Source organism: Trypanosoma melophagium (assembly GCF_022059095.1).
Source record: "Trypanosoma melophagium isolate St. Kilda chromosome Unknown ctg29segment0, whole genome shotgun sequence".
Taxonomy (NCBI): domain Eukaryota; phylum Euglenozoa; class Kinetoplastea; order Trypanosomatida; family Trypanosomatidae; genus Trypanosoma; species Trypanosoma melophagium.
Window position 1 is genome coordinate 97,049 of NW_027125160.1, and position 12,951 is coordinate 109,999.

General features: G+C 42.7%; 4 protein-coding genes across 4 annotated transcripts; all 4 read left to right on the plus strand.

Annotated features, from left to right (window-relative positions):
* Nucleotides 1-506: 506 nt before the first annotated feature.
* LSM04_008004 (uncharacterized protein) lies at nt 507-1,070 on the plus strand (the record flags this gene model as incomplete). The annotated part of the gene is made up of 1 exon (XM_067331764.1): nt 507-1,070. The coding sequence occupies one exon, from the start codon at nt 507-509 to the stop codon at nt 1,068-1,070; it is 564 nt and encodes a 187-aa protein (XP_067190235.1).
* A 753-nt stretch (nt 1,071-1,823) lies between these two features.
* Nucleotides 1,824-3,740, plus strand: LSM04_007074 (uncharacterized protein; the record flags this gene model as incomplete). Its single annotated transcript, XM_067331765.1, has 1 exon — nt 1,824-3,740. The coding sequence occupies one exon, from the start codon at nt 1,824-1,826 to the stop codon at nt 3,738-3,740; it is 1,917 nt and encodes a 638-aa protein (XP_067190219.1).
* Nucleotides 3,741-5,866: 2,126 nt separating this feature from the next.
* LSM04_007427 (Kinesin motor domain) lies at nt 5,867-8,437 on the plus strand (the record flags this gene model as incomplete). Its single annotated transcript, XM_067331766.1, has 1 exon — nt 5,867-8,437. One exon carries the CDS (start codon nt 5,867-5,869, stop codon nt 8,435-8,437), a length of 2,571 nt encoding a protein of 856 aa, XP_067190227.1.
* A 1,148-nt stretch (nt 8,438-9,585) lies between these two features.
* Nucleotides 9,586-11,898, plus strand: LSM04_009171 (Dynein heavy chain region D6 P-loop domain; the record flags this gene model as incomplete). The annotated part of the gene is made up of 1 exon (XM_067331767.1): nt 9,586-11,898. The coding sequence occupies one exon, from the start codon at nt 9,586-9,588 to the stop codon at nt 11,896-11,898; it is 2,313 nt and encodes a 770-aa protein (XP_067190259.1).
* Between the last annotated feature and the right edge of the window lie 1,053 nt (nt 11,899-12,951).

A 12,951-nucleotide genomic window follows, 5' to 3' on the forward strand; every position in this document is an offset into this window, starting at 1 on the left:
TATGTGAAGCTGTTTTAATGTGATGCACTATCATCTTCATCATCATTCTCATCAATTTATTCCTTTCCTTTATCATTTCCATGGATAGCGTTATTGATTTGGCGAACATGAGAATCGCAATGCATTATGTTTCAATTTTTTCTTTTTCGTTGATTCGGTTTTTTGTTGCGTTTTGTATTTCGGGGTTTGGCTTTTCTATGCCTCTCTCCCTCCCTCTCTTTCTCTCTCTCTCTCTCTCTCTCCAATCGCACCAAATACCATTTATTGCAGGCTGGCGCATTAATTGGCACCTTTACTTAAGCAGATGTGGTAGTTGTAGTACTAGTACTACTGGTGTGTTTGGAGCTAAAGTAGTAGTAACACCCTTTCATGTTAAAACAATTTCATTCGATTTCTTTTTCTTTTGCTTCTTCTTTTGTTTTTCTTCTTATTTTTTGTTTGTTTACTTATACTTTTCTGGATACTTGTTACATTATGGGGGGAAAAAAGGAAAGAAGTGTGGCTAAATGACTCGCTGTGTGATATGTGAAAAGGAGTCATCCCGCTACCGTTGTCGCCTGTGCCGTAGTTCCTACTGCTCGGCGGCCTGCAATAAGGCGCATCGCAATATGGAGAGACCCGACTGCTGTGTAGGACTCCTGCAGCAGAAGGAAGAAAGAGAAGAAGAAAAGGAAAGAAAAGTAGCGAAAGATAAACCCATTTCACCATTACTTCAAGAACAACAAGAAGAAAAACAAGAAGAGTGTGATACAGCTACGGCATCACCATCTGGTGTAAAGCGGGAACGGGCTCCGGTTTCAAGTTCAATATATGGCGAGAAGGATAAAGAAGGCAATCTCGTTATTCTTGGCGAGGCGCACTTGTCGGCATTAGCCCACGATGTCAATATTCGAAAGAAACTGCGAACGGAAGAACTGCAGCGACTGTTGCGTGTTATTGTCTCAAGCCGTTCATCCATAGACGCATTGGAGGCGGCGATGGCAAATACACCGGAGTTTTTGCAGTTCTGCCATGAGGTGTTGGGTGTTGTGGGTGCTACGGAAAGAAAATTAGGCGTACAGAATCTCTGAGATTTTTGTTTTGCTTTTTTTTTCGTTTTTATTCTTATTTTTGAATTTCGTCTCTCTCTTTATGGAAGTTTCTCTCTGTTTGTGTGTGTGAGAAAGAAAGAGATTGAGTGGTGTTTGAGAAAAGGCGGAGTTGAGGTGTTGAGTCTCATATAAGAGTCATATGGCTCTGTGTTTACATTTTGTATTTTACTCGCCTATTGGTCCATCATTTCTGCTAAAATGAATATTCACACTTATAAGAAAGAAGAACAACAAACAAACTAAAACAAATTTTCCATCTCTTTTTCTTCTTTTCTTTTTCTTTGATGCACTATAATGAAAAGGGGTTAAGAAAAAAAAAAAACAAAAAAAGGACTATTTCATTTAGTTTCTTGCTTTTCTACAGACATTGCGTAGAAGCGAAGGAGCTCCCGCCACCCCGAAAGAAGAAAAGAAAACAGAAGGAAACCAAAACAAACAAAACAAAACAATACAAAAGCATATATAATTTCTGCGGGGTCACTTTGCAGCCACGGTAAACACCCACAGAAGTGGAGTGATAATTTGACCAATTAGAACCAAGGAGAGAAAGGGGAGAAGGAAAAGGACTTGCCAATACAATACCATCCACAGTGGGAGAGCAAAGGAAATTAAAGAAGAAAAAAAAAAAAAACCATTTTACATTGTATACATACGTGTATATTATTATATATCTATCTAACTATTTTATCTGATAACTGATCAGTTTGAGGAGGTATAAATAAGTGGATAGAAATGTTTTTTCGAGATAATGATGGCATACATTCCTCTGAGGATCCTGATGAGGTTTCTTCTAGCGGAGGAAGTTTGGCGAGTTCAGAGTCTTATGCTACTCGTGCCTTTGAGAAAAGAATGAAATTTCTTCTGGCTGAAAGTCCTATTGCTGACACCGACTTTCAAGATGGGACTACCTTACCGAATGATCCAGACTTTATGACAAGTGATGATATCAATGTTAAAGAAAAAAATTTGGTGTCTGCTGTTGATGCTGTAGAAGGTGAGGTGCAGGTGTCTTGTATCAATTACGATGATGAAACCGATTGGGGATCACTAATGCGTAAATTACAAAGTGTAGTGAATGCTGAACCAGATTTTTACGAGTATCCATCTCCTGAATACTTAAAGGCATGTCCGTCACAAAAAACTCCAGAAACCGAAGTGCAAAGTGGTGATAGTAGCGCCACATCTACACAAACGCATAATCATCATCATGGAACAAAGATGTTTATTGGTGGTCTCCGTTTTGAAGTAGTACAGTCTGGTAGACAGATGATTAGTTGGATATTTGAGGTGGCCTGCGGTGTGCGGTTACCGCCCAGTTCCATTCTAGTACACCGAAGGGCAAGAGGAGGAAGAAGTGGTTCACCAACAGGATGTGCTTCTGTATTTGTGGCAAATGAGCAAGATGTAGAAAAGTTGTTGACTATGAATCAACGTATTTTTTGTGGTGAAAAGGGTCTTTACGTGGCCTCATCAGTGGAACACATGGCAGGACTTATTGGTTCAAAATTTGTTCTTAACGTTACGGATAGACGTATACGTGGTCCTACACATCCGGTGGTTATTGAACGGGCATACGGTTCTGCTGGAAATCACGCATCACGCAATAGTGTTAGTAGTACACCACACAAGGAAGAGACCACATCTGCTCTACCCCCACCGTATGATCCAGCTACATCACTAAATTCCCCTCCAGGCGCTTCACCTATGCCATTAAGTAGTAATGCTTCATCACTACCAAGTAGTATGTCTATTTCTGTGGGTTTAAATGTTGTATCAGCTGGTGATGGAACAACTACATCTATGACTGCTCCCACAGGTGACACGGGACTTCTGAAGCCCACGAAAGAAGTTCCGTATCACCAATACCCAGGTGATATGGCTGCAAGTCAATTATTACAACACATACCAGCCGAATTAAAACGACCTGTGGCTCTTTTCGTTGGTGGTTTTGCCGGAGAAGCCACTCGTGAGTTTGTCGCGTGGGTCTTTTCTCTCATTTGCGTCCCTCTCCATCCCAACAACGTCACTCTCTACGTGGATTCGCAGTCCGGCGAAAAGGGCGGCTGTGCGCATGTGCGGGTGGAGGAAAGTGATGTGGCGAGGGCCACCACGTGGTCCAAACGTGTACTCTGCGATCCACGCGGGGTGTGCTTTGCGGAGTCCACGCGGGGACTTCTCGCACTGCTGGCGGCCCGCGATAAAACCGCCCCGCCCGCCCGCCCGCTCGTCATTAAACGCAAAGACACAAGCCGGGGACTGCCGCGAGCCGCCGCCATGCCCATGGGACCCCCACCGCCATTCCCGGGCACATGGGACCCCACACAACAGGCACAATTACAACAACAAGCGCAATTTCAGCAACAACCCCAATTGCAACCAGCCCAACAAGTGTTGGGTTGGCAGCCCGGTGCACAAGCGCGGCCACCGCCTCCACCGTACATGCAAAATGTGATTATCGGAAATCAGACATATCAGGTGCCGGTGGGGGCAAGTATTCAGCTTCAGCTCGTGCCTGTCATAACAGCACCGGGTATGACACCAACGGCCGTGCCCATTCAGGCAACACCAACAGCAGCAACAGCAGCGGCACCACCACCACCGCCGCCTATGTATCAGCCAATGCCACCGCCACCACCATCACTGAGATGAGGAAAGAAGGGAATATATATATAATAAAAAGAAAATCAAAAATAAGTCTAGAAAAACAAAAAGTTGTGGAAATTAGGAAATGAGTATTAATGTTAGACGAAAACATGAGGCGAAATTCCTTGAAGTGTATGAGGGAGGTGGATTGAGAGATAAATGGCTTTTTCGTTCGCAAAACGTGTGTGTATTGTATATGTGTGTTCCTCTGTATTGTGCTTACGCGCTACATTCACTAAAATAGGTACTGTCATTTGGCCCAAAGGGCCTGAGAGGTCAAAGTAATTAAAAATAAAAACAACACAAGAAAGAAAAAAGAAGATGGTGGTGGCGAAACGGTGTAAAAAAAAAGTAAAAGAAGACATATCCACGAGCACACGTGGTAACAGTCATGACTATACTAATACTACTACTACTACTACTACTACTACTACTACTACTACTACTACTACTACTACTACTACTACTACTAATAATAATAATAATAATAATAATAATAATAATAATAAGAGGAATCGAACTACGGTGTTATGATGCTTTTTTCCTTTTTTTAAAGATCTTGCACACCACTTTTTGTTTTGTCTTGTCGTGGCGTCGTCTTTTTTGTTCATATTCTTTCTCTCTTCTCTATAGTATATATATATCTGTATATCTGGCTTTCTCTTCGCCTTTTTGTTTCCCCGTGAATCTATAAGAGGTCTGATGCTGTTCTATCTGACTTTGAGCTGTGATTTTTTTTTATTTGTTTTGTTTTTGCGCTTTTTTTCTCTTCATTTATATGCGTCACTTTGTGTAGTTTTTTTTATCTTTCCTCCAGTTATGCTTTCTTTCTTGTCGTTTGAGCATGTTTTACTGCCACTGGGGCAATTAAAGATGTAAAGGAAGAAAAAAAGAGGGACAAATAACAGAAGTCAATAATAATAGCTGGTAATGGGGCAAATGGGAAGTAATAAAAAGGGTAAAAAGGGACCAGAAAAGCCAAATGGAAGAAAAAAAAAAGAATACGTATGGGTGAGCAAATGGATAAAATGAAGTTAATACTAATGATAAGAATGATGGTAACAACAGTAGTAATTCACGGAATGCACCCATACTTGTACACACAAGGGAAGAAGGAAGTGAAAAAAAAAGAAAGAAAAGAAAAGAAAAGAAAAGAAAAGAGAGAAACAAAAAGACATGTATGTTCCTATACGTCTGTTTTTGTTTTCTTTGTGAAAAAGTCTGTTATTCCTCCTGTACAGGGGAAGAGATGCTGGAGTGTGTAAAACCTTTTCAACCCTACACCTCTCTTTTTTTTTTCGAAATTTATAACTTTATATCTGTATATATACATGCATACGTGTATATCTTTCGTTTGAATTTTATTTCCTTTCCTTTCTTTTCCATTTTTCACCATTTAGAAGAAGAGCAAAAATAATTGACTGAATTAGAATAGAAAAAGAAAATGACAGCAAGGAAAAGAGTAAATGCTATAAAGAGAAGGCAGTAACGAAAGCTATCATTGGCACTAAAAGAAAGGAACATTCAATTTAAAAATAATGTGTTAATTAGTGCGAAAAAAGTGAGGAAAAAGACTTTTGCTTCCCGTTTATAGCGGGAGAAAAAACTTATACAAAACAAAAAAGGTGTGGTGGTAGAATAATGCGGTATTAACGGATAATAGGAAAAGAAAAAAATGAGTAAAACAGAAGGAAAACAGAAACTTAAATTTACGAAATTACTTTTCTTGCCGTTATTTCTGCGTAGAAGAAGATTTTTCTATCTGCTTTTGTGACATACCTGTATATACGTATGGAGTGTATTGAGGAAAAAAAAGAAATTCCATGTCTTATAATTAATGGTTTCTTTATATCTCTGCTTTTGCTTTAATTTGAAAATCTATCTTTTTTCTATTTTTCTATTTTTCTTTTTTACATTATTCTGCGGGTGGGTGTTTAGAAGAGGGGACGGAAAGTGAAGGACAGACCTTAGAAGTAGCAGTATCCCAGGAGGTGGATTTGCGGGGAACTAGAAGAGAAAGAAATAAAGAAAAGGAAAATAAAAGAAGTACTAGACAAAAGAAGAAAAATAAAGAAGAAGAAACGACACGGAAATAAAAAAGAGAAAAAATAAAAGAACAAGAAATATAGGAAATGAGTATAGAGGTTCATGTGCGTATTCGACCACATGTGTCCAATAGTGTGTGGTCAAGTGCGGAGACAGTGTTGTATAGCACACATAATCCCAATACACGTTATGTATACAACAAGGTGCATCACATTGGCACATCAAATCAAACTATTTTTCAAGGTATAGAAGCTCTTGTGCACGCTGGGTTTGATGGAAAGAACGTTACTGTGATGGCATACGGGCAAACAGGAAGTGGTAAAACTCACAGTATGAATGGCAATGAATCAGATCAAGGTATTGTGCCCCGAACAGCAAAGTTGCTACTAGATTTACGTAAAAACTTTCCCGGAACGCAAATTGTAATGTACTTCACAGAAATTTATAACGAATCGGTGAAGGATCTTCTTGAACCACAACGGGGAGAACTTGCGCTACATGATGCCCCAGATGGGGGTGTCTTTTTTGACAAGAAGTCTGTACCTATTGAAACTATGAGTGACTTTGCCAAGTTACAGAGTATTGCAGAAAGAAATCGCAAGTATGGTGTTACAAATTTAAATGATCACAGTAGTCGATCTCACATGATTCTTACCTTTGAGATCCACAGGGGCAGTCGACAAGTGAGTACAATCAATTTAGTTGATCTTGCCGGTTCTGAGTCTGCTTCACGTGCTAACACAGAAGGAATGTCGTTACGTGAGGGTGGTTTTATTAACAAAAGTTTACTCACACTTGGTAATGTGGTGGATGCGATTGTGGAGAAGCGAACGTATGTGCCCTACCGTGATGCCAAATTGACCCGTATCCTACGTAATTGCCTTGGTGGTTCTGGTATGACCTTTATTCTCTGCTGCATTAATCCCGCTCAGGAGAACTTTGAGCAGACGGTTTCCAGTCTTCGCTTCACGCAGCGCGCGATGCGGATTAAGAACGACCCTGTCATGCTGCTGAACATGCCGCCGCTCTTCACGCATGAGTACAGCCTTGGGGCGGCAGATCTTGTGCGTGGGCTCCGCGGCCTGTGTGCGTCCCACTACCAGTGGGGGCTGCGGGAGGCGTTCCTCTACGCCGGTGGCACCCTCGCGGCGGCCGTCTCGCAGCACGCGGGCGAAGTCTCCGGGGCGCTGCAGGCGATGGCGACCGCCCAGCGGCTCCTCCTCGCCCACGACCACGCGGTGGCGGGCGGCCGACTCGCCGGGGGCCACGCGCGGCTCGCGGAGGGGCGGCGGCGGCGGGCGGCGGCGGCAGCGGCAGCGGCGGGGGCTCGACGGCGGGGGCGAGAGGCGGCGGCAGCGGCGGAGGGGCGGCGGGCGAAAGTGGCAAAACTCGAAGCGGCCGTCGCAGAGGCGGGAACAGCCGCAGACACCACACTCGCTGGGTGGGAGTATCAACTCTACGAGGCAAGACAGCGGCGTATCGCACCAGCTATTATGCTAAGGGCAGCAGAGACGGCTGCAAGGCAGCGGTTGCAGTATGAATGGGCCGTCTGTGTGGAACGCATCGCCGCACGCTGTGTACCAGCTATAAAGGCACTTGGACCTGTTACACACCCCGTAGCAGACAGACACTCCGTACTAGCGCAGATGCGACAACAACTGCAAAAAGCGCGTAGTGAACTCGCTGACCTTACTGTAGCGCATGATATGATTAAGGCAGATCTTCCAGAGATGCGTTCGGCGGTAGCTGCGGCGGAGACCAGTCCGGCACCATGTCCAACGCCATCTAACGCATCCCTTTCTCCACAACCACGTCCCATTGCTGGCGTCATCGATGTAGGCGCAAGTGATACAGAAATAGATGACCGTATTCATGAACTGGAGCGGGAAGAGAAGATGCTCATGTCACGGGCCATGTGTGCAGCCAGACGGGAGAGTACCCGTCGCATACGGGAATCCCTCAGAGAACCACGTTCTCGTACACCCCCCACAACACGTTCTGCGGTCCGTCATCATGACTCATCACCACCGTCATTATCGCAGCAACAGCAACAACAGCATCATCGTCAGGGTCGAGGATTGTATACTGGGGTGGTAGACACTTCCCCGGCAAATGCACGTGGTGGTACGGGTTGTTACACAAGTCCACTGGCACAGCGGAGCCCAACGCCACGTACAGCACGCACTGTCTTTCCCACAGTGGAGGTGGGTCCTGAGGTGGAGGAGTTGATGCCCTCTGATTTGAAAGGGGTATCCCCACGTGATGAACAGTTAACTGATGGGGTACGAAGGGCTTTGGGTGTTTTGCGTGATGTGCGTACCAAATTGATGCGTCCTGTGCAGGATCGAAAGCGACGGGGTGTCGCTGGACCATCAGCAGCCCCATCCCCCACACCAGAGAGGGCACGTTCGGGTTCACGTCGTTGCCGCCGCACTGAATCCCACACCCCACAGGATGATGATGCGACCTTGGTAGAATTGTACATGCAGAAGGGTAATCCGAAGGAGGAGGAACCAGTTATTGGCATCGCCGCAAGGAGACGCAGGGAAGGTGCACCAGTGAGGCCAAACGTAGAACGTGCACTATGGCGTCTGTCACTCTCACCTGCCACCCTTTCAGTAGAACCATCAGAGCGTAGTCGTTCTCGTCGTCGTTGAGTGGAAGATTTTCATGCTATTCTTTTTTTTTGTCGTTGTTAGCTCTTTTTTTTGTTTTTTTTCTTTTTTTTTACTTTGGTCAACTTTCCGATTCTGTTTTTGGCGTGTTTCTTTTCCTTGAGGAATCAAGCCAAAATACTTTTTTGACGTTCTCCATAAACAAAAAAACAAACAAAAAACCAATAACGTCATCTATTACCCGGGAAATATTCTGCATGCCTAAGGACTGAGGTTGGGGGTAGTCCGAAGAAGATGTTTTTTTTTCTTTTTTATTTATTTATTTATTATTACTTATTTATAATATGTTCTCCCTTCACTTTTATTTCATTACACCTTCTATTTAGATACAAGAGAGAGAAAGAGAGAGAAAGAGGGAGAGATAAAATAAAGGACAGTCCAGGACGATACGGTTCTTCTTTGCTTCGTTTGTCCCTCTCATGTCTTTTTTTTTCACCTACAATTAGATGCATTCCCTTCTTTTCCTATTTTATACACCCTTATTATAAATATACTTGTGTATGTTTTTCTGTATTTGTGAATACATCTTTATTTTATCTCTCGCGATACCAGTACAATCAAAGTGAAAAAAACATGAAGAGCATATGAATAAGATCATAGTGGTGGGACAATAGAGAGAGGATAAGAGGAAAAAATAAAAAAAAACCAAATCTCTGCCTGGAGTCAGAATGGAAACGTGATATAACTTTGCCAGCGATACTATTTAACAAAAATGTTTTGGCTTATATATTCCCTTTTCCTCTTTTCCTCTTTTTCTTTATTACTGTACTTTTGTTGTGTGGTATTTTCTCACGAAAACTCCTGAAAGTTAATAGTAAAACAGGCGAAAACACACGCACAAGGGTGGTGGAGGGGGTAAATAGAGCGTCTATCAAAACAATAGAAAAAAGAGATAATAAGAGAGTCGTCAAAGCAAGGTAAAGATAGATAGAATTCTAGAGTATTCCTGACATTACAGATAAGTACTCTGGAACGAGCCGAAATAAAGAAACGAACAAAGAAATACATACATTGGTGTGGTTAAGATAAATAGAGAGGGAGAGGAATTTTCAACGAGACACCATTTCCTTCTTTCAGAAGCCAAAAACGAAAGGAAAAAAGTCAATAAAAGCCGATAAAGGAAGTACCATATGCAGCATAAAGGGAGGAATAGCTTGATAACGACAGTGGAAAAGTTGATACGGAGTGTGAATGTTGCTCCTGACTGCCAAATCGAGGCCCACTTGTTGAATGCTGATCCTGAAATTGTAGAAAAGTTGGGACTTGATGTCCGCATAGTAGAAGTTAATGGTGATATCGTGACAGACAGTGGTGAACTTCGTGAATATTTGCTTTCTCACGATGGTAATACAAATGTTAAGGTGTCATATGAATATGTAGACGAACGGGCAGATTATGTGGATATTGCAAACAGTGTGAATTTCAATGGTAGACCTAGTCTAATCGCCCCACAACAATCTTCCGAAATTGTTATGGGAGATCTTATGGATGAGGATCCGTTGCCAATCCGACGACATCGATCACCTCACCAAAGTACCTTTTTCCGGGGATCTCCATTTTGTTTGCCACTTTTAAGTACCGGAAATAATATTGGACAAGATGGCACAAAATCGTCCGGTGATGATGACAGTATATCTGTTGCCTCTTCTAGTGAATTTACAACAGATTTAGTTGGTAGTCAACTGCAAGTGACTGGAAGGGAATCCCTATCTTTACCCAAGACTGTCACACCATCTTTGCTAGAATTTGAAAAGATACCTTCCCCTCTTCAGACAGATGATATATTCCGTTCTAATGGAGGACGGTTATTGGAACATTCTCGTGATAGTTCATTACGGCGGCGTATTATGCGTGCTGTGGATTCTGTCGCTATTGGTGCATGCGTTATTTGCGTCTGCCAAGATGTGAATCCAATTGCTGAGCTTGAATTGACTGCCATGGTAATGCAAGCTCAATTGGTCACTGTTAATCTTGGTGCTAAACTGCGTCAAAGACCAAAACCAGAGGTGTTTGCTGAAAAATTTAAGGATGCCATGCGTGAAGGGGCTTGGTTTGTCTTATTGAATGCACATAAATCTATTGCTACTTGTCGTGTACTTGAGGAACTTTTGAGTGATGCTGCATCTCGTAACTTTGAAGGGTTTAACGGTTCTGCAAGAACTATTATATGCTTGGAGCCCCATCCACATTTTCCACGTTCTCTTATAAAAGGAGCAGAGGTAACAAAGATACAATGTGCGATGTCATCATCATCATCATCATCACAATCATCATTTTCTCTTGCGACATCTGTGTCACGTAATCGACTTGTGACGGCTGAATCATGGTGTTCACGACGCAGTTCTAACCTTAGCATGGGTGGATCTTCTTTTTTAGCAGGTGGTGAGGCTCCTATTTCTGGAAATAACAAGCGAAAGGTACGCATTAACGCCTCTGTGGATGTAGTAGATATTGCCCCTCGTGAGATTGTGGCGGCGCCTCCGCGGGAGCGATCATTTCATGCCAGTGGTAGTGTCGCACTTCGAATCGCTTTTGCTGGTATTTCTGATGATAAGTTTCTTTGTGTTTCATCTGCTGGCGAAAAAGGACGTTTTGCGGTGGGATCATCAATGGGAAATGTGTACTTTGTAGATGAACTCGGGAATTCCCTAATGCAGGCCCACGCCCACGACACCTCCATCTGGGATCTGAGCTTTAGCGACAAGTACCACTTCGCCACTGGCTGTGAGGATGGCAATTGTATTGAGTGGGCCTTTGAGTCGGGCGGCACAGAAGGCGCCGTTCTCGTTCCATCGATGTTAACATCCCTCGGCAGTGATGCGTATTGTGTGACGTATTTGTGTGGAGTCAATCCGTCGCCATTGTTGATTGGGGGACTCAGTCATACATTGCTGCTGCGGGGCACCGATGGAACGGCGCGGAATATAGAAATATCCTCCAATGCACAAGTAATGGATACATTTCCCAGTGGTCCTCTGGTGTTGGTGGGGGGAAGTGATGGTTCTGTAACGGCTATTGATACCACGACGGCCACATGTATCGCACGATTTAAGGAACACACAAGGAAATTACCGGCACTGACAATACGTAATCATAGCCACTTCTTCACAGGCTCTTTTGACAGTAAGATTCTTTCCTGGGATTATCGAACCCCACAGAAGGCAACAGGAGAAGTAGCGGTGGGTGATGGACCCACAGCATCACCAATCCACACACTTAAAATGAAAGGCTACGTCACTGGACTTCATGTGGATGATGTACATTTAGCAGCGAGTGTTGGGGAGAATTTATACTTGTGGGATGTACGCAAATTAAGTGAGGTGCTGGGCGGTTATCCACAGGCGTGGAAAGGACTCTCACGTGGTTTACAAGTAAGCAGTGCGTCTCAATGTGTGGTGACCGCCTCGCAGGATGGCCATGTGCGTTTCTGGAACTTTGTGTAGAGTGAAGGATTTGAAAAAAAACCGGGAGAAAAACAAAAACCAAAAATGATGAGAACTGTGGTTAGGGAGATATCGATGACTATATATATATATATGTCTAATGTGTCTATTATTTTGGCTGCAGAGATGGTTTTTGCTGAGGGAAAAGGATACATTCACACCGCCACCATCAATCATCATATTAAGTTCTAATTGGTGCTAATGTGCATCTTGAGAGGAGAGGAAAACCGAAAGCAAAGAACAAAAAAAAAAAAAAACGAAAATAAAAACAAGAATAAAAACAACAGGCGAAATTAGAAAGAACAATAACAATAAAAAATCAGTAGTAATTGCATTAACAATGACGGAAGCAATCTTCCGATAACGTGGATATGAGTGGAATTCTACATTTGCAATGTCTCTTTCTCTCTTTTTTTTTTACAGTATGTGTTGATGTCATTTTATTCCTACGTCTCTTTATTATTATTATTATCATTATTATTTATTGTTCCCCTCTCAAACAAACACCCCCTCCCCACTCTTTTTTGTTTTATATCTTTTTTTTTGCTTTCGCTTTTACATGCCTTGGATTTTTGCTTTTTTTCTCTTTTTTATTTGGGACATCTTTTTTTTGTTTTTCTTTGCTTGAGGTGTGGCATGATCCTTCAACTATATTCCCCACCCCTCCTGTGTTTTTCTGCACCAATAACCCGTGAACTTTAGCAAAAGCTAAAGGAAGTACACAGAAAATGCCTAATGTAGTTTGTTTGATGCACATGTCATTAATGGCACAGAGAGAAAAGGTTAGATAAAGAGGAGACCTGGGCGAACACACGTATTCACAGGCTTTTGTGGATATGCATGTAGGGTAACGTATGTGTCTGTAGAAATGATGAAGGAAAACAAAATAAGTAGAAAATAAGTAAATGAAGAAACGGAAATAAAGACGTGACATAAAGGGGTGAGAAAAGAAAACTATGACAAGAACGGTATAATAGTACAGTTTCAAATAAGAAGTATAAGATTGATTCATTACTTTGCGCCTGCTTTTTTTTTCTTTTCTTTTTCTTCCTT